The sequence below is a fragment of the Equus quagga genome, chromosome 7 (genome assembly GCF_021613505.1).
Source record: "Equus quagga isolate Etosha38 chromosome 7, UCLA_HA_Equagga_1.0, whole genome shotgun sequence".
NCBI lineage: Eukaryota > Metazoa > Chordata > Mammalia > Perissodactyla > Equidae > Equus > Equus quagga.
This window is the reverse complement of record NC_060273.1, coordinates 103,300,163-103,320,648: the sequence shown is the minus strand read 5'-3', so window position 1 is coordinate 103,320,648 and position 20,486 is coordinate 103,300,163. Positions and strand designations below refer to the sequence as shown.

General features: G+C 36.8%; 1 protein-coding gene across 1 annotated transcript in view; it reads left to right on the top strand.

Annotated features, from left to right (window-relative positions):
* Window positions 1–20,486, top strand: part of MAN2A1 (mannosidase alpha class 2A member 1) — a 169,354-nt gene that overhangs the window by 105,525 nt on the left and 43,343 nt on the right. Inside the window, exon 13 of the mRNA XM_046666313.1 lies at window positions 20,037–20,202. Within this exon, the coding sequence (XP_046522269.1) occupies window positions 20,037–20,202 (166 nt within the window). The remainder of the gene's footprint in view (window positions 1–20,036; window positions 20,203–20,486) is intronic.

The following is a 20,486-nucleotide window of genomic DNA, read 5'->3' as shown; positions in this document are numbered from 1 at the left end:
GAAGACGCAGAAGCACACCTTAGATCTTAAAGGGATTCATTACAACAACCAGAAAAAAAATTTTTAAAAATCCTCTTTGAGATTCTCAAGAACAGTCAGGATCTCTAAGGAGTATGAAACAGAAACCAAAAAACTAAAATGACATGATGACATGGAAAAGAGGAGGCATGAGGTAAGGAAAGACTGGTTGGGGGGTTAACAGAACATCTTCATTAGTGATACTGCGGAGTGAAGCGGCCATTGTGAAAGAGTTTCAGTGACATGAAAAAGAAAAGAAACCCATGAGGTGCTTTTCAAGAATACAGAGAAAAGAAAGACGAGTGGAAACCATAAGAAACAAGATGATAGTTATGGAGGACAAGATTCCAACAGAAGAATTATAGATTTTCTCTAGGAGAAAACTGGAGCAGAGGCAATGATCAAAGATATAATTGATGAAAAGTTTTCTGAGCTGAGAAGGCCTTGCTTTATAGATGAAAAAGGCTAAGTTCTGGGTAATATAAATGAAAAGAGAGTCACCCCTAGTATGTCTTGGTAACTTAGTTCAATTAAAAGGAAAAAGACGTATTGTAAAAGTACCCAGGCAGAAAGACAGATAGTGTATAATATGGAACAAAGGCTAGACTGACTTAGGTTTCCTCTCTGTAACAAGAAGACTGTCAAGTTTTGAAATCATCTTGTACTCCGAGTTATCTTTCATGTGTGAAGGCAACAGCAAGTTATTTTCAAATATGAAAACAGTTATAAAATATACCACAGATACTCTTTTCTTTCTAAAAGTTTTCTTAATGAAGTAAACTCAGCTGACTAATATATGAATCAAAATTAAGAAGGCATTGGAAATAATTAGACAGTGCGAATCCAAATCATTATTGTAAATTTGATTACCAAACTGAAAGTAGAAATGTCCTTCCAGTTTTGGCAGAGCTCTTATAGTGTAAAGATAGTTTACTAACAGTAATGTAGGTCTGTAGCTTCAGATAATGTTACCGTCTGAAAAAGGAAAGTCAGGAGCATATAGGAGATCTTAAACAATTGTTTTGCCTCAGGAAGATTTAAAGACAGAAGCTTCTAGTGAGAGTGATATTACTTACTCCATTGCCTTTATTAATTGTCAATATACTGTTGACTTCCAAAATATATCTCTGCTGAGAAAAATCTCTGGAGTTCTAGACCCACACGCCCGCAGGCCAGATGAATACCTCCATTGGAACCGCCCACTGGTACCTCCATCTCAGTGTATTTAAAACTGAACTTCTTTCCATTCAAACCTGTTCTGTGGTGGTCCTAAGCTCTTTAATAAAGCTTTATTATCGTCATCTAGTTTCCCAGGCCAGAAGCCTGGGCTTCAATCTTAGCGTGATCGTGTATTCCAGTTTTTCATTAGTGTCCCTCTTTGCGCTCAAAAGTGTATTTGTTTGGACAGTAAATTATAGGATTACCCTGATTATCTTTGTCCCTTCTGTTTCACCTTGTATCCAAACAAACACCAGTTCTTTTTGTTCTACTTCTTAACTGTCTCTCTGTTTTGTCCACTTCTCCTCATCCTCGATGCCACTACCCTTCTTCAGGCTGCTACTCTCTCTCCCCTGAGTGATGCCAACAACCCTGTGACAGGTGTCCCTGCCTCATACATTTGTTGGAGGAATTAAATAAGATCATGTGTATGAACTTAATCATATAAAATCTAGCACTTAGTGGGCACTCAACAAATATTAGCAATGATATTGTAACTTCTCTGCTCAAAACCCTTCTTTTCTCCATTTATCCAAGGATAAACTCACAGACTCCATAACTTGACCTATGTGTCTGCATTTTGGTTTCTGTAGCATCATCTTTCACAGCACCCCAGCATGCACTGTGTACTTCAGCCCTTCAACTATCAGTTCTCTGATATGCCATGTTCTCTCTCACTTCCAGACCTTTGCTGCCTGGGGGGAATAGAAAACCTCCCAGGCACCCCATTCCCAAACACACACATGCACACAATTTCCCTGATTGATTCTTGATTATCTTTTAGGACTCAGCTTAGTTGTTACTTCCTCTGAAACCTTTCCCTGAAATCCTTAAGTCAGGGCTAGGTGTCCCTCCTGTATGCTCTCGTGGGACTGCGTGTGTACCCACTATTGTCCCACTTGCCTCCTATTTAACCTTCCTCTGAAGGGACTTGCTATAAACCCTGTGAAGGCATGGGCTGGGTCTTGTTCATCATTCTAACATGACACCTAGCAATCTTTCAGGAAAGTGACCTACTGATATGTGCCAGGAGCATTTGAACTGGGCATTGCACTGGAAGAAATCTATGCTGCAGAAAACAATCGTATTTGGAGATGAAGAGGACTGTGGACAAGGCTATGTCTCTCAACTTTATTTATCATGTGAACAAATGCTTTAAAAGATTTAAATGTTCATCAATGATAAGCATCAATGATTTGATCAGATATTCTGTGTTCATAAAATTCTATATAAAGCTAAAAAATATGATAAATTACCATTTCTTTTTGTAATAAAATCAAAATTCTGAGGTTTTAACTTAAGTTTTTATGAAATTTGCCTTTCAAGTTCCATGGAGAATATGAAAATGACTTGTTTGAATTAAAGAACTTATGAATAGTTGAGTGAAATAAGGAAGAAATGCTTAGCACATAGGAGGTGTTTGCTGAATTGATAACTGAAAATTGAGATGGAGAGAGTGAAAATTACGAGAAAAAGTTATGTGTAATATTTGATAGGCAGTTAAGGACATACTTAAAAATAAGCAACCCTTTAAGGAAAAGTATGTCAATAGTGATGAGTCTTTATGAGAACATTTTTTGCTTTGGGAGAATCATCTTGTATTCAACGTTCTCTCCTTTTAAGATTAATATTAAGTTTTTGGTACTTTTTGGCTTCCCTGTGTTACCCAATATTTCTTGTGTGTATGGTACTTTACTTTGCATTGCATTCAACGGCACATAACAAAAACCTTAGTACATTGGCTTCACAATGAAGCAGTTAATTTTTCTTATGAACAAGTTTCAAGGTACGTAGTCCAGGACTCATGATGTGTTCCATGGAGTCATCAAAGGACCAGACCTCTTTTACCTTTTAGCTCTGTTGTCCTTAGCCTGTGGCTGTTGTTTCAAGATTGTGCCTGCTTCTCCAGACATTGGATCTGTGTCCCAGCCACAAAAGAGGAGCCAAGAATAAAACTTCTGCCAGTTGAGTCTGCTGACTTTTATTAAGTTGGGGATGTAATAGCTTTCCAGGAAGCTCCCCTATTGAATTCTAATTACATTTCATTGGCCAGAAGTATGTCACATGGCCACCCCAAGCATGGGCATATCAAGGCTTTTGTTTGTTTTGATTAGTTTTTTTAAAGCTTAGTACTGTTGTCATCCCGAGTAAAATTGGGTTTTTGTCGGTAAAGGAGAATGTGAGAATGGCTATTGTGTAGGCAACTAGCAGCATCTACTCATTAGGTTCATCAGCTAGACCCCCGAGCAGCTACCATATTTTCTGATCATTGGCTACTCTTCCCTGCCTGCTCTTCCTCAGACTGCAATCGTATTCTGTACATGGTTGAAACAGATCTGTACCAAATAAATCAGTCTTGGGTGCTAGAAGCGTCTTAAAAACCTGTTCTCAAGATTTCCTTTCAGTTAGGTAGAAAAATCATATCCAAGCACTCATAATACTAAAGAAACAGAGATTTTCTGTTTATTCCAAAACATAATTGGATATTGCAAAATTAAGAATTGAGGAAGATATAAAGTAAAATCTCATAGAATAAGAGCAATATGTTGTATTGGGATTTAGAGTGTTCTCATATTAAGAAAATATAATATTCTTAAACATTTACTATTTCTTGGTGACCTATTTAGAACCATGTTAAAATATACTTATTCCTTGGTTCAGGCAGTCTGTCATTCAATGACAAGTGTTATTTTACGTCCATGCCTTAAGCAGCACTATGCTGCGACGTGTTCATGTTTTCTCTCCCCTTCATTTCTTGGTTCTTTCTTGCTCAGGACCTACACAGGCGGGGTGTCTTCTATGAGTAGTCTGTCACTTAGACTCTACCACATAGCCTGCTGCTAAATACAGGTCCTCAATCCTTTATCTGAAATCTTCAGAGCTAGATATATTTGTGAATTCAGAACTTTTTAATTTTAGGAAAGTTAATATGTATATATGGCATATTACATAATACTTTATGGGGTAGGACTCATCAAATACTTTAAATTTTCTGAATATTCAGATCAAGTGGGGTAAACAGTTATATGTAGCTTCATGTCAATTCAGTTTAGGTTTTGGCACCAAGTGAGTTTTGAAGAAATCTTGATTTTTCAGAGCTTTTTGGATCTTGCAGATATAGAGATTGTAGACCTGTAGAGTAATGGTTTGGAAGAATTGTGAAATCGTTTAAAGTAATTAGCAAGTTCCCTAATAAAGACACAGTACAGCAAAAACCACTTGTCTCTTCTGACTGGCATCAGATTGTTATTAGCATCACGCTTGGGTGTGTCAGCTTTTCCTCTCTGTCCTGATCCCCATCTCTTTCAAAAGTCTTTTGGCAACTATCTGTCTCTCAAGAAATCTTGGTGAGTGGAGCAGTGCTGACTTCACCCTTCTGTACCACATGCCCTAAGCGTGGAGGGATTTAGGTGTTGACTTTTTCTTTGCAAGAGTCCTTTCCTTGACTCAACTGAGTTCTCTAGCTTCTTGACTGTACTTCAGGCTTCCTCATTATCAGATTTTTTTTTAAATTTCTTCTTCCATTCTTGCATCTCCTGAAATAATACTTTTCACAATTCTTGCATTAGGCAGTTTAAAGTTTATGATAGACTACTTAAAATAATATAATTGTGTATTAACTATTTATACATTTTACTCTCATTTAGAAGTTTGAAGAAAATGTTTGTCAGTAGGCCACTATCAGTCTGACATACCGATTTATATTGTGGAGTTTGTCTCCTTAGTACTTTCAAGGCATGGTATCATAAATCATTCTTTTCATCAATTTCACTTGAAATCTAAAAGAATCTTCCTTCCCATGCCTTTATAGTTAGTCTGCTATGATTTTGTTCCTAGGTACAAAGTCATTTTAGATTTTATTAGATTTAAATTTTATTTGTGGAAGTGGTTGAACAGACTGCATTTTAAGTGATAGTTTTAAGTTTTATTTCTTGAAAGCAATGGCAAAGTAGTTATGTATTCAGTGAACACCTGCTAAATTGCCTGGTTAGTCTGTTTTAATTGCTTTTTTATTGTTTATACTTTAAATCAAACTTTCTTAACTAGCTGTGTGGTCCTAGTTTATTGTTGTCAGATTATTATACAGTGAATTAAGTTTACACTGAGTGTTTCAGTTGTATGGTTTGTCTAATGAAATTAAAACGATTTTGCTTGTTGCTTACAATGTCTTACAATTACCCCATCAAGGATCATAATCAGGAAGTGCAGAAGATGGGGAGGAAATATATGTGCCTGTATATGTGGGATTATGATGAGATATTTTGATACCTTACAATATGAAGGCAAAGTTAGCGTGGAGACTACCACCTGTAATCTAGGAAGGATTATAGTAATTTCCAGTTAAGATGTTTGGAAATGCATAACTTTACGGAACCTAAGAAAAACTTTGGAAAGGAGATGAGGTAGTGTCAAAGAAGAGCTGGCATTAATTTTGGTGTGTCTGCCAGATAATGCAAATTTTGAATGATTCTGTTCTCTTATTGCCATAGCGCCAAAGTTTTTCCCCTGTTAGTTGGAGTTACATAATGCACTATGAAAGTGTTAAAGTAAATTAAATATCTGGTATATGAGTTATTTTTTAAAAGTGATTTGTATTGGGGTGTGGGGAATTGACAATTATATGTGAGAAATTCCTTAGTTTATTTTTTCTAGTTTCTTGCACACTTAGTCCTCTGCTGTCTCTCTTTTTTTCCTCCCAGTGTCCATCATGTCTTCTGAAATTGCTAACGTAAACCTGATTAACTCAGAGCAGTTCAGAGCATAGACTGAAGTGATGTGGCATATTTCAAAGTCTTCCATTCTTCTGAACCAGATTTTTTTTCCTTCTAAATGCAGATTAATAAAGCGTGCACTACAAGAGGAACAAGGAAAAGGATTTTAGTGAAGGTATCCTGATCCTGAAAAAGTCAGGGAGGGCTTCAAGCCCATCTTGGACTTCAGAACACTTCACAACTTTGTGGTAAAAGAAAAATTTTAAATAGAGCCTTTGGACTTATTTATTTCATCCTTATCTGGAGAGTAGCATTATTTTATTTTATTATTTTAGGCAAGAAAATTATGTGTGAAACTGGGCTACTTTTCAAACTAAAACATAGCTGAGTTTCAGATTTTTTTGTAGGTACTTAATATCTACTTCAAGTGTTATAGGTAGTTGGATAGCTTGTATGTTTTTCTTCGAAACATGTTCATATTTATCCCCTGTGACATCGTGTTTGCCTTCACTGTGAGTGATGTTTTCTCTCGTGTTTTGTATCTTCTTCAATTGGTTCATTGGATTGTAGAGTAGAGTGTCTTTCCTGGGAGCAATATTGTGTCTAAAAGTGTTTTGAAAAGAGAAGGTGGTTTGTGTTTTGTTGTTTTCATATTTCTACCTTTTATGTGATGACTCACTAACATGTAGAGATGTAGCACCAGTAAAAAGTTGTTTTTTCCTTTCCTCACCTGAAAACCCACACAAGATAGATATCAGTTGTCTACAAAGATGTACAAAGTGAATACAAATGTATTCACTATTTCTCTCTTTAGCAACAAAACAACCTTATTTTATTGCATTAACTTTTAAGGTCTTTTTATTTGTGAAAATCAGCCTGTTTATGTACCATGTGTTCCTCCAAAGTTACAGCGTTATAGTCAGTGGAGAAATGAAATTTTCTTCCAGTAGATGAAAATTACATTTTGATTGAACATCATTCCTTATGCAGTCACCCATAAATATAATATCTTTTGCTGTCTTTTCAGAAAATGGCTACAGATGTGATTTCTGAATTGACAAGAAAATAGAACATCTTAATGTTTTAGGTAAAACAGATGGTATTTTTGTTTTAGGCAAAACTCTTTCAGAATGAAAGCAACTTAATTGGTGACAAGACTCTTGGGGTCGACCAAATTAAGTACAATTTTTGTGTCTGTTTCTTTTTATTGCTGTAGTATCAAAAGTTTTAGAATAGTTGGAAAGGAATATTTATCTTGTTTATTGACTTGCTATTTTCTGTTATATACTAGATATAGTTGTAAGATTTTTCAGTCCTATTTTGTTTATAAAAGATATAAAATTATTTTGATCCTACTTTGGTTCTATTTATGCTGTTAGAAATGCTTTGTCATTGTGGGAAAGCCCTGAAATATATAGTACTTTTGAGAGTTACCATTTTAATTTATAGTATTGAGTTGCATTTGCAGCTATAAATTCTGATAACATTTATGATACTAACTCTTTTGTTTCCATACCATTGAGCTTTGAGTGGATCTCACTGTCAGATGCCTGGAAAGAGCACAGTTTTGTGAAGGGAGCCCTGGACTGAGTCAGGGGACTCATCCCAGCTCCACCACTGTCACCAACCAGCTTCCTGTTTTTGAAACTTGAGTCCATTTGCTATATGTCTTGGGAAAGAGGGGTGAAGGTAGGGATCCCCAAGGTCACATCCAACTGACATTTGGTTTTCTTGTCTGTTAAAACGTAAATCAACACATCAACGGCCAGCCCAGTAGCATGGTGGTGAAGTTTGCGTGCTCTGCTTCAGCAGCCCAGGGGTTGCATGTTTGGATCCCAGGTGTGGACCTACACACCACTCATCAAACCATGCAGTGGCGTGGCGGCATCCCACATACAAAGCAGAGGAAGATTGGCACAGATGTTTGGTCAGTGACAATCTAACTCGAGCAAAAAGACGGAGATTGGCAACAGATCAGCTCCGGGCCAATCTTCCTTACCCCAAAAAACCCCCCAAAACAAACAAACATAAATCATTTATAAAGCAGCCATTTGGATAAGCACCAGGAAAGGAAGTTTTGGGGTAGAAAACTCAACTCTGGAAAATAATCAATTTTGTTCTATAACTGGGACATAAGAAACTATTTTCTGAAATACCACTAATATTATTATATGGCAATTCTCTTCCCATCATTCCTTACAAAAAGTAAGAACTTACCGAATAAACAAGCTTGTGTTGTCATTATAGTAGCTAAGGGAAGTCGCCTCACCTTCAGAATCACCTCAGAGAAGTCCCTTTTACCCCAGTCCAGCCATTGCTGGTGGTTGGAGGTATTCAGAGTGAAAGCTCTTTGCTGGGGTGGATATAGAGCTCTCTGATGGAGCAGGATTCGGAGAACCTTGGGGAGATGGGGCTCTGATGAGGCTGAGTGCTGCAGATACTGCATCTGTGCTTATAGCACGTACCACTTGAGTGTCTTACCCACTGGAGAAGAGCGGAGCCGCCTTCCCTACCTCCAAGATGCCGTGGAGTCGGACTGCTTGAGTTTGAATCCTGGCTCTCCCACTTAAATGGCTGTGTAACCATGAGCAGGATTCTGAACCACCCTACACATCTGTAAAATGGGCATGATTTTAGGACTTCATAAGTTGGTTAAGAAGCTGAAAGGACTTAATTCAAGTAAAGCACATACTATATGCTATGTGGTATTCTAAAGGCTCCTTAAGTGCTAGCTTTTGGTATTATTGTTATTATTTTTGTTGTTATTCTTACCATTGCATCTGAAAAACTCTCTACCACCTGCCAAGTCAAATTTACTTTGAATCAAAAAATGGAAAAAAATATTCTAAGATACAATTTTATTTTTAACTTACTGCTTTGTGTATTAGTATTCTAAACAAATATTCTTTACTCAAAGTAATATTTTCTAAAATAGCTTTCTAGAATATTTACTTAATAATCTGTACTTCATATCTAAACTAGGAACTTGTGTTAGTATTATGGAATTCTTAGATTCGAGGATAGTACAGTGTTGTCAGAAATTGCATACTCAGTTGAGCAGTGTTAGGGGCTGTATCACAGTGCTTCGTCAGGGGCAGCCTTCCCTCAGATTCAATCACAGATGCAGGGCGCTCGTTTACTTTCTTTTTGAATTTTGTCCTGGGACAAGTGACTCTCCAATGGATAATAGATTCTTAATATTTTTGTCCATGAATTTTAAGTTATTTCTCCCAAACATTTAAAAAGAAAGGTGAAATAAACTTTCATGTATTATGAAGGAGAGGTAACATTTATACACTATTATATTCAAATAAAATCCTAATCTTTATTGCGGAGAGAAAAGGTGTTCTGTTCCTCAGTGTTGAATTTTTTTCTTCTAAGGTGAGGCCAACCTTGTTACTTAATCAACTGGAAGCTTCAGAAAACATCATTTTTTATTTTTTCCTTTGCAAATAAAAATCCTAATATCTGGTAGTTGAAGATAAGTGAGATTGTTATTCTATAGTTTCTAGAGAGATTTTTAAGGGGAAACAGTTAAATGTTTACCTGTTTAAGAAGGCCTGCTTTGGGGCCAGCCCCATGGCACAGCAGTTAAGTTTGCACATTCCGATTCTCGGGGTTCACCGGTTCAGATCCTGGGTGCAGACATGGCACTGCTTGGCAAAAAGCCATGCTGTGGTAGGCATCCCACGTATAAAGTAGAGGAAGATGGGCATGGATGTTAGCTCAGGGCCAGTCTTCCTCAGCAAAAAGAGGAGGATTGGCAGTAGTTAGCTCAGGGCTAATCTTCCTCAAAAAAAAAAAAAAAAAAGCCCTACTTTATAGTAATAGAAAGTTTTTAAACTGGAAGGCCTTAGAACCTGTATGAAAAATTTTGTGCACATGTACATTTCTCCAGTGAGTGGAGTCTGCATAATGTATTCAAAGATTATAAAATAGGGGCCAGCTCTGTGGCTGAGTGGTTAAGTTCTTGCGCTCTGCTGCGGCAGCCCGGGGTTCGGATCCTGGGCGCAGACATGGCACCGCTTGTCAGGCCATGTTGAGGCGGCGTCCCACATCCCACAACTAGAAGGACCTGCAGCTAGGATATACAACTATGTACAGGGGGGGTTTGGGGAGATAAAGCAGAAAAAAAAAAAAAGAAAGAAAAGATTGGCAACAGTTGTTAGCCCAGGTGCCAGTCTTTAAAAAAAGAAAAGAAACAAAGATTAGAAAATAGAATTTTTGAAGGTTAGGAATAACCACTTTGGTCAGTGTAAGGACTATCAATCATTCACTTTTTAGAGAGTACAGGTTTGGGGGTTTTTTCATTTGCTTTCTCTGTTTTTAGCTGTGGTCTCTTGAACTGGGACGTTGAGAGTTTGGGCACATCAGGCCTGGTAGCCAGCACATGAGGAAGTGGGAGGGAGTTCTCTAAAGGAAAGGGAGTCAGAGGGCTTGACGTACTTCATTTCAATCTTTGCTTGGGCCCAGTTCCGAGGACCCGAAGCTCTTCTCACTGCTCTTTGCCCAGCCCTACCCCTGTCTCCTTTTCCAGGTCTGAAGATTTTCTTTTATGTATTTGGTGGCAAAAAGTCTTCAGTCTTTGTGATGTGAAACCAGAGCTTAGTCCTCATTTTCAAGAGGAATAGTGTAATATTGTTGGCAGGAGTGGCTCCTTCTGGAGGCTTTGAGGGAAGAATTTGTTTCTTTGCGCTTCTCATCTTCTAGAGGCCACCTGCATTCCTCTGCCTGTGGCCCCTTCCACACATACTCCAGACCCTTCCTTCTGTTGTCACATGACTGTCTTCTCTGTTGGACCTTCCTGTCTCTCTCTTATAAGGACCCTTGTGAGTAGATTGGGCCCACCTGGATAATCCAGGATATCTCCCCATCCCAAGATCCTTAATCACATCTGCAAAGTCCCTTTTACCATGTAAAGTGACATATTCCTAGGTTCTGGAGATTAGGATGTGGACATCGTGGGGAGGGGGGGCGTTGTTCTGCCTACCATACTTAGAAAGCTGATTTTTATATTTCCACTGGAAACATGGATTCTGAGTTTCAGTTCATTAATTTAGGAGCATCGGGATGAATATCTGTGGATGTTCCTCAGGCACCTCAAATTTGCGAAGTGTCAGTCTGGATTTATCCCCTTTATCTTGAAGCCTCCTCCCACTATCTGTTCTTAGGTGGTCAATCTTGGTTGATGCTACCACCATATCTATCCCACCCTAACTGGAAACCAGGAGTTGTAGAAGACTGTCTCTTCTGTTTTACCACCCATCCTTCTCCAAGGAATTCAGAAAATCTTACTGATACGATATCCCACCTGTTTCTTGAATTTGTTCTTTTTGTGTTTCTACCATTCTTCTAACTTAGGTCTTCACCTTTCCTCCCTCTGGTTGATTTAATCACCTGGACTGGTGTAGCTATCTACTTGGTCTTCCTGCTTTGAGTCTTGACTCCTTAAATCTTTCCTCTACTTGGCAACTAGAAGTATCTATTAAAAATGAAAATCTGACCATGTTAAACCTTCCAGTCACTCTCCATAACCTGTATAATAAGAAGATCTAAGGTCCTTGTAATGACTTAAATGACACCCTACCCGTCACTGTGGCTTGAGGTTTATCCCCCTGTCTAGCTTAATATATTGGCATGTTAGAGGTGCACTTTACTATGTAGATTCTAGTGGTTTTGATGGCCTGTATGTCCTAAAGATAGCATCCTTTTTCTTATATCTGTATTTCTTATATCCTGTATTTAAAAAGATTCTTCAGGGGCTGGCCCTGTGGCCAAGTGGTTAAAGTTCCATGTGCTCCACTTTGGTGGCATGGGTTCACAGGTTCAGATCCCAGGTGTAGAGCTATTCTGCTCATAGGCCATGCTGTGAGGCATCCCACATACAAATTAGAGAAGATTGGCATGAATATTAGCTCATGGGTAATCTTCCTCACCAAGAAAAAAAAAATCCTCATAAGTATTTAATGACTATTAATATTCCAGCCCATCAGTATACTTTTTATTAACTATCGTGTTCCCTCAATTCAGTCAGTATGTTGATTAGCTATTAAATATAATCTTTTGAATATTTTTATTTGGATACTTTAGTGTTTTCCATAGAGAAGCACAGATGACTTAATATAGTCTAATTCAAGTGATTACTTTTGTGTTATTTTGTACAGTTGATATTCATTTATGTTTTCTCATAAATTTAATCCCCCTTTGTGCTCTTCACTTTTCCCTGCAGTTCCATGTTTCCCTCTGAGATTATTTTCCTTCTGCCAGAAAGACTTGGCATTTCTTTTAGTGCAAGTCTGCTGGTAGGTAACCACTTCTCTCAGTTTTTGTTTGTCTGAAGCTATCTTTATCATTTTTTAAAGAAAACTTTTCTGGATATGGATTTGTAGATTCTCGGTGTTTTTATTTTTTCCTCACCACTTTAAATATGTAATTCCATTATCTCTTGGCTTCATTCATTTCTGTTGATATGTCAGCCAGTGATCTTATTGTTGTGCCTGTGACAGTATTATCTTTTTTTTACTCGCTGCTTCTAAGATTTTGCCTTTTGGGTATCAGAGAGGTGGGAGGAATTAACATGATACACCATGGTGTGTTTTTCCTCCATCTGGGGCTCACAGAACTTTTTGTTTCTGTGGGTTAATCTCTTTGATTAGTTTTAGAAAATTCTCAGCTGTTCAAATATTTGTGTTCTACTGTTTTCTCTCTTATCTCTGTCCACATACATCTTCTTCCACGTGTTGACCTTTTCACCATGTGGCCCATGTTCCTAACACTCTTTTCTGTATTGCCCATTCCTTTTTGTTTTTTTAATTTCAGTTTAGGTATTTTTTATTGACTTCTGCTGAGTCTATTCTGTTGTTAAACACATCCACTGAGTTCTTAATTTCAAATATTTATCCTTTTGGAATTTCATTTGTTTTTTTTCTTAATGTATTCACTCTCTGTGGTGAAACTCTTCATCTTTTAGTCTACTTTATTCATGTTTCCTCTTTCCTTGGACATGTTAGTCATTATTTTAAAGTCTTATCAGTTAACTCCAATGTATGGTTTATGTGTGGTTCTGGTTCTTCTTTTGTCTTTTTCTTCTTGGTGTTTGGTCTTGTGGCTCTGTCTTTTGGGACATCTTGGAAATTTATGTTAAGTGCTAGACATTGTGTATAAAATTTATAGAGGCTCCAGAAAATATCTTCTTCTAGATACTCCAGTTAAGGACTATGCTAAATTAAGGCTAATTCACTCAATGTCTTGTTCATCTAGCTTGCCAAGTTTCTAACTAGTATATTCTCTAAGCCCTGCTTCCTGTGGGTTCTGAAATCTTCTGAGATGCCTCTGCTCTGTTTTTCAGAAGGTTTTGGTTTAAGTTTTAAGCCTCTCTTTCTGTGCAGCCCCTGGTATTTGGCACATGTCCTGGTGAGAAAACCAAATGTATACTTGAAGCCTCCCGAGTCTTCACCGGATGCCCTTTTGGCCTCTTTGTCCCCAAAGTGAGCCTCCTTTAGGCTTTGTACTGGGTTTTGCATGGAATTCAGCCTCTCCCAGCTGAGAATTGGCATGCCCCAGGCGAAAATGGCTAGAGGACAGCTCACTTCTCTGAAGTACTTTCCTCTCCTCAGCAGTTCTCTGTTGCTTTCCAGCAGCTGATCCTGTATTTTATTGGTTTTTCTAGATGACCAATAGAAGTGGGAGCTCTTGTCTGTCACCGGCTACTCCATCTCTCCTGGAAGTAGGAGCATCATTTATTTTTCAACTTCAATTTGATAAAAGAAAAATGCTCACTTTTTTCTACTTTGTTTATGTTTCTGTTGATTTGTAAGAGGACTTTACAAATTTCCTGAATTTGATTTCCTTTTATTTTTACTCTTTGATCTTATTTTTTTAAGTTGGAAAAAGTTTTACTTTTGGTTATCAAATTTACCATCCTTTTCCTTTACTATATTTTTCTGTTATGGTTAGAAAGATTTTTTTATACCACAAATTATGTATTTATTTTTTCTACTAATTTTTTATGTTTTAAATTTTTAATTCATCTAGAATGAGTGTTGGCATATTGTTTTAATGCATCTGTTTAACCATTTGTCTTGTCCATCTATTACTATAGATATATTATTGAATTGTTTTTCCCAGGTTAGGATCTTTTTTCTTCCCTCGCCTTTTTCCTAACAAAAGGATTTCAATGGGATTTTAGTTGACATTGCATAAGATTTATGAATTAATTTTGGGAGTGTTGTCTTTTTGCACTATTTTAGTTCTCTCACCTAGAAAAGTATGTCTCTCCATTTATTCACTTTTGTGTCCCTCAATAAAGTTTTGTCATTTTCTGTATATACGTTCTGCTCATTTCATGTAAAATTAGTTTTCTATTTTGAATTCTCTCCTAATTAATTCTTAATCATCCTAAATGCCATTTTTTTGTGTGTGTCACAGGACACTCTGTGCATACCTTTGTCATATTACCTATCCTATATATTGAACTTAACAGTTACTGTCTGTCTCTCTCCCCTTCTAGACTATAGGTACTTCCTGGACAGGGACTGTGTAATCATGTTCAAAAGTTTATAATGACACATGCCAGGAGGTGTCCTTTTCTCTGTCCTTTTCTTTTTACTTTTTAATTTAGCCATCCACATGTAATTTTTTGTACATGTGAATATTCTATGTACCTGTGCATTTATCCCCCCATGTTATCTGAATTCTTGTTTCAGGGTCTCTGTGTTATCACATGTGTGGTTTTGTTAATTTCTTTCATTTAGATTTATATGTGCCTACACAAAAAAAGACATTTAAGGCGACTGGCCCAGCAGCGTAGTGATTAAGTTCGTGCACTCTGCTTCTGCAGCCTATTGTTCATGGGTTTGGATCTCTGGTGTGGACCTACACACCACTCATCAAGCCATGCTGTGGCAGCATCCCATGTGCAAAGTAGAGGAAGATTGGCACAGATATTAGCTCAGGGCCAATCTTCCTTACACACAGACAAAAAGACATTTAAAGCAGCTCAGTGACCTGGGTTAATTAAAACATTCATTCCACCATCTGGTGTGATTTATGTACCAGAGTCCCTGGTCAGGACACAAGGAGGGTCTTATAAGAGAAAGGAGAGAAATTAATTGCTATTGAGATTATACTTTGTGCCAGATCTGAGCTATGTGATTTTCCAAACATTTTATCATTTAATCCAAACAACAATCTTGTCTCCTGATTTTCTGATGATGATATTAAGGCTTGGAGAAATGAAATAACTTGTCCAAAACCTCCCAAATTCCAAGTGCCGTGGTAGGGCTTTGAGCTTGAACATGTCTGGCTGCAAAGCCCAGGAATCACAAAACTGAGTGTGATTATTGAAGACCTCCAAAAGCCTCCCTATGTTTTTAGTATCTTGACTTTGTTTTTCTCCTGGCTAATATGGTAAGAATTATGTTTGAAACCTAAAAAGCTAGGTGGACTATATCAAAAGGACTCCAAATCTGGAAATTGCAATTTTCATAAACATATAAATCCATATATTTCCATGAAAACTATATATAGGTTATACTATATATATATTTAGAATACTATATATAGGTTAATACTCTTCTTTAGATTGTGCTCCACTAACGAGGTTAGTTAGAGAAGATGAATATATTCTTTTTTGAAATGATTTTTTTAATATACTGTCATTAAGAATCAGCCAAACTCAGCTCTAATCTTTGTTTTTACCTATCTCTCTGATCTTGGATCTGTCATTTCCTCTATCTTTGCAAAGGGATTAATTATATGTCTTGTTGACCTTAAAGGTACTTTTTGAGGAATTGAAATATCAAAATAAAAGTAATCTGATAAAACTATAAAGCCCCATTCTAATAGGTATTATTTACAAATGGTACATTCTCCTGGTGGGATTTTTATGCATTGCTCACTCATCAACTATTTATTGAATGTTATTCTATTCCAGGTACTACACTAGGCACATGAAGTTAGAATTATTTTTCATATAACCTAGTGTCTGCTTAACAGGTTTTAAACTACACTTACAGGGGACTTACAAATATTTTTCATTTTTGTCTTCCTTTCACCGTCATAAAAGTATGCAGTGATTTTTAAATGTTTCCTTGAATATTGTTCTAGCTTACCTCATGCAATGAGGTCATAAGATGATCTCCTTAATATGTATCACGAGATTGTTTCTGTTTCAATGTTCCAATTTATAAATTTTCTTTTGTAAATATAATATACATGAGATGTAAGTAGCTTTTTGTTCAATCTGAGCTTCTTCAAGAGAGAGGCTCTGTGGAGATCTTTGGCATCCATGAGAAGAAAGTTTTTCATGTATGAATTTGGAACTAAGGGAGTCTCTACAGGAAACAACACTTGTCAAAAAGTTTCCTATACACGTGGCCTGTGAGTGAAGTGGTTAAGAAGATGGCTTTAGGGGTGAGATAGAGTTCTAAGCCCTGATGTGACACTTGTAGCTGGGTGAGTTTTGGCGACATACTTAACCTTTCTGAACCTCAGTTTCCTTATCTGTCCAGTGGAAAGGATGAAAGGATGTGCCTTGTAGGTTGCCCATACAGGCCTGAAGACTTGGCCTGGCATACAGGAAGCGCTCTGTGAGTGAAAACTCCAAGCTCATTCTGACCAAGGGCCTATTCCTTCCGCTTTGCCCTTCATCCAGTCCTGGAAGGAAACCCATGTGGTCCTATTCTGTTGTTTATAGTGGGTACTGATCAGAATTACCTCAAAGAGAGAACTTGGATTACCACAGTTGTCTTTCTTAACATGACATAAATCATTTCTACAAAAGGGGTGAAGGAATTCTATATATATTCATCCTCAAAATTTTCAGAACCGTGTTTATAGTGGGATTCTAGTTCTTCCATAAAGTGATTCCCAGTTTAACATAATCGTACAATTATGCTTCATTTTTCTCCGTTCCTTTTTATCCCAGCCAAAGTAGATCATCTTCTGCCCTCTAATTTGATTGACAGGGAGCATATGAGTGCTTTGTCTTCATGAGATGAGAGTTGTTCTTGTACATAGAGAGTTGAAATAATTGCCCGTAACCCCAAGCTGTGGGTGTTTAGTGTCATGAGAACGAGGAGGTTGGCTATGACTTTGTGACAAGACGATAGGTAGGAAGCTAATGCAAATGTGTAGGAAATTGGGGGAAAAAAGTTCTGAGCTTCCTATATAGTTACTTCCAAGGTAAAGTAGAAATTAACTATCCCCATTTTCAGAACATAAATATCACTCTTTTCTTTTGTTGGTGTGCATCAAATATTAATTTTCAATAAGTGAGTATGATATAATGATGTCGTACTGAAACCATTGGTTCCCTTCACAAGTGACAGTTTTAAAAGAGCTCGTGTTTGGGGATACTGGCAGTATAACAAATGTTTGCCTACCAAACATGATGATGGCAGTGAAAATTTAGTTAATTTGTGGTAATGTACTTATTTCCAAAGGAAATATAATTTATATATGATCAGCTTTCTCTGTACTCTACTTAAAATGTACATAGGGGTTTGTGTGTATGTCAGACACATTTGTGCTGTGATGCACTTGAAGAACATGCTGTGAATCTCTAATTATGTTAAAAAATTATTTTCTTAGAGCAACATTGTACTCATATACTCTACACATGTAGTTTTTTGAATAGATTCCTGGCATGATAATTACATAATCATTCAGTACAGTAGAAACATCATTATGGTCAAATACTAAGTAGCTACTAAAATGAAACAAAACAGAACCTAGTTCACAGCTTATTATAAAAAGTGTTTAATATTGTATAAAACCAAATGTATGGTTAAAATTATTATTTGCTTTAAACGTGAGTCATTTTTTCCCCCATGGCAAGGAATCAGTGTTCTGGATGCTTATTACCTAATTGATTGCTTGGGCACATGTTACGTGTTATTGTCAGAGCCTTTATGATTAGCTCTGTGTAGTGGAGTGTCCAAAGAACTTGCTAGTGGGATGTCCCCCAGGGCTTCTGCAGAACTAGGAGACTGGCCTAAATCTTCAGATTTCTTCACGTGCTCACTCTAAGCCTTTGGGAACATGAGATTTCAGTAGTAAATCACTCATTTCTAGAATGCTGGGTTGGACATCTTTGGTGCTGAGGATGAGTGATTCTCAACTGTTTTTCCTCCCCAGGGCACATTAGGAATATAGTGCAGTCCTGTCTGTAACTGAATCCTGGCAGTTGTGATTCTCTAGGTGTGTTTGTGGTGGGAGAACAGTCAGGTGAAGTATAAGCTCTGGTAGAGGGCACTGGGAGGATGCAAATAGGTTGACACATCTCTTAAGTAAGTCTGTTGAGCACACCTCTCAAGGGTGTGTTACCCTCAGTCTGGTTGAAAATGACTTCTGTGGATAAAATGGAGTTTATTTAGTACTCGGCGGCTTCAGTGCCCTTTGTGAATATGTTTTTGAGAACATGGCTCTAGCTGCTCTTCTCTCATATACATAAGGAATCTCAATGCCCATACATGATGTTAGGTCTTGTGATCCTGAGGCATACTATAAGCCTAATAGGAATTAGAGACATTCTTATTTTCATATTGTTACCTTTGGTGTCTCAGAATATTGTTTCAATCATAAGTGCTTCTTCTGATAAGCGATTTGTAAGTCAGATGTTTTGTAGGTTTTATGTTACATTCTTTCTTTTTCTTCGTGTTTTCCTATTGTCCTTGGCTTTAGTTTTGGCCATGTATGTATTAATTTTATTTCTTAATAAATGGTTTGTAATACAGTTGAAATATACAGGACACATATGTAGGATAGAAGACCACTGCTGGGCTTCCTGATGCACTAAATAAACGATGCCAGCTTGCTTCGCCCGTGTCTGATATAGCTACTGTGGCTCAGGGGGAACAGCAATTGCTATCTGACCATTCAGTTCTGTGTTCTTACAGTTAAAAAATTGTATAGGAAAACAAAATACTTCAGATTGTGAAAATATTCACTAATGAGTCAGTAAGTTATATTATTAGTCAAACATCCTCTTCAAATACTCTTTGATTTAATTGAAGATAATGCGATACAAATTGATTATAAAGTGAAATCATAAATCTTGCAAAGTATGTGACATGATGGTCTGGAACATTTCTACTCACAGGCGAAGGTATGAAACAATGAGGATCTGGCAGAGTTATGCTAATGAGAAAACCAAGGATGTTAAGTTCTTCGATTGAGAATTATTTGAATATCAAAGAATTACGAGAGTACTTTAGGAAAAATGATAAAGTCCTTGACTATTTTTTACAAATATAGTTATGTTTAAAACCATCTTGTAAAGATTAAATGTTACATGAAGGATATCATAATGTGCTAGTGTAAAATATTGTTAGAAAAATTCTGCCCAAAACTCCAGTTCATTCATTTTTTTGTTCATTCTTAGAGTTGCATACAGTCGCAAATATTGCCTAAACTTGTTTTAGTAGTTTTTATTTTCCTTGTTCTAGCTAAGTCCCAAATCTTTTTTTTACCCATCACTATTTATTATAAAATTTTAGCCCCTATTTTAAGGAGATTCACGTCAAATGGCCTTTTTTCTAGAACCAGCTGTCTTGGATAATAAGAGCCTTCTGTATATAAAATAAATGTATGAATTATGTGATTCTACATGGATAACTATGCATTTTCACTGTGTTTTAGTGGTCTAAAATGAATGTCAGAATTTTAATGGAAATTAATTATGGCTAAATTGCAAACAAATAATTTATGTGTTTTTTATTCAGCGAGCTTAGGCCGGAGTCTGGATATTAGTTGTATAGGTCTGATTCTTTTAGACAGATCAGTTAAACCATATGTATACAGATCACTTTCTAGGAGATGGAAATATTTTTATTACAGTTCTATTAATAACTTCCATTTGTATAACATTTTATTCTTAGAAAGTGAATAATTATTTCATTACCCTTTGTACTGTGTGGTATTTGTTGCAATGAAATTGCCTGTTCTCCAAAAGTTTTACCAGACTATTCCTTCTAATTCTTCTCCACATGTTGACTCTATGACCATCTATGAGCTGAGATCTTAAAAATAGTGTTAAAGAACTAAAAAGGTTTTGAGATCCCAATAGTAAAGCAGCTGTTTTTGCAGGTATCTTGTGATCTATAATCCTTCAGAACAAGACCGAAAATCGATGGTCTCCATCTGTGTGAGTTCCCCCACAGTGCTGCTGTCTTCTGCTTCAGGAAAGCCTGTGGAGATTCAGATGAGTGCAGTGTGGGATACAGCGGATAATATTTCAAAGACAGCCTACGAGGTAGGTTCTTACCCTAGAACTTAAAGAGGCATCATAAAAGAAAAGCACGGGCAGTATAGTTTATATATATATATGTATACATGTCTCCTTGAGCTGTCAAGTTGGTATATGTGAAGTGGTTAAAGTAGTAAATACCAGAAGATTTAACTGACCAGGTAAATGACACTAAATGAAAATAGATTCTCTGTTTCCCAAAATATTAATATCTTTGTTAGTATGTATATTGCATGTTATTATTAGCATGCTATTAGTATGTATATTGTGTACCTTTGTAGGTATGTATA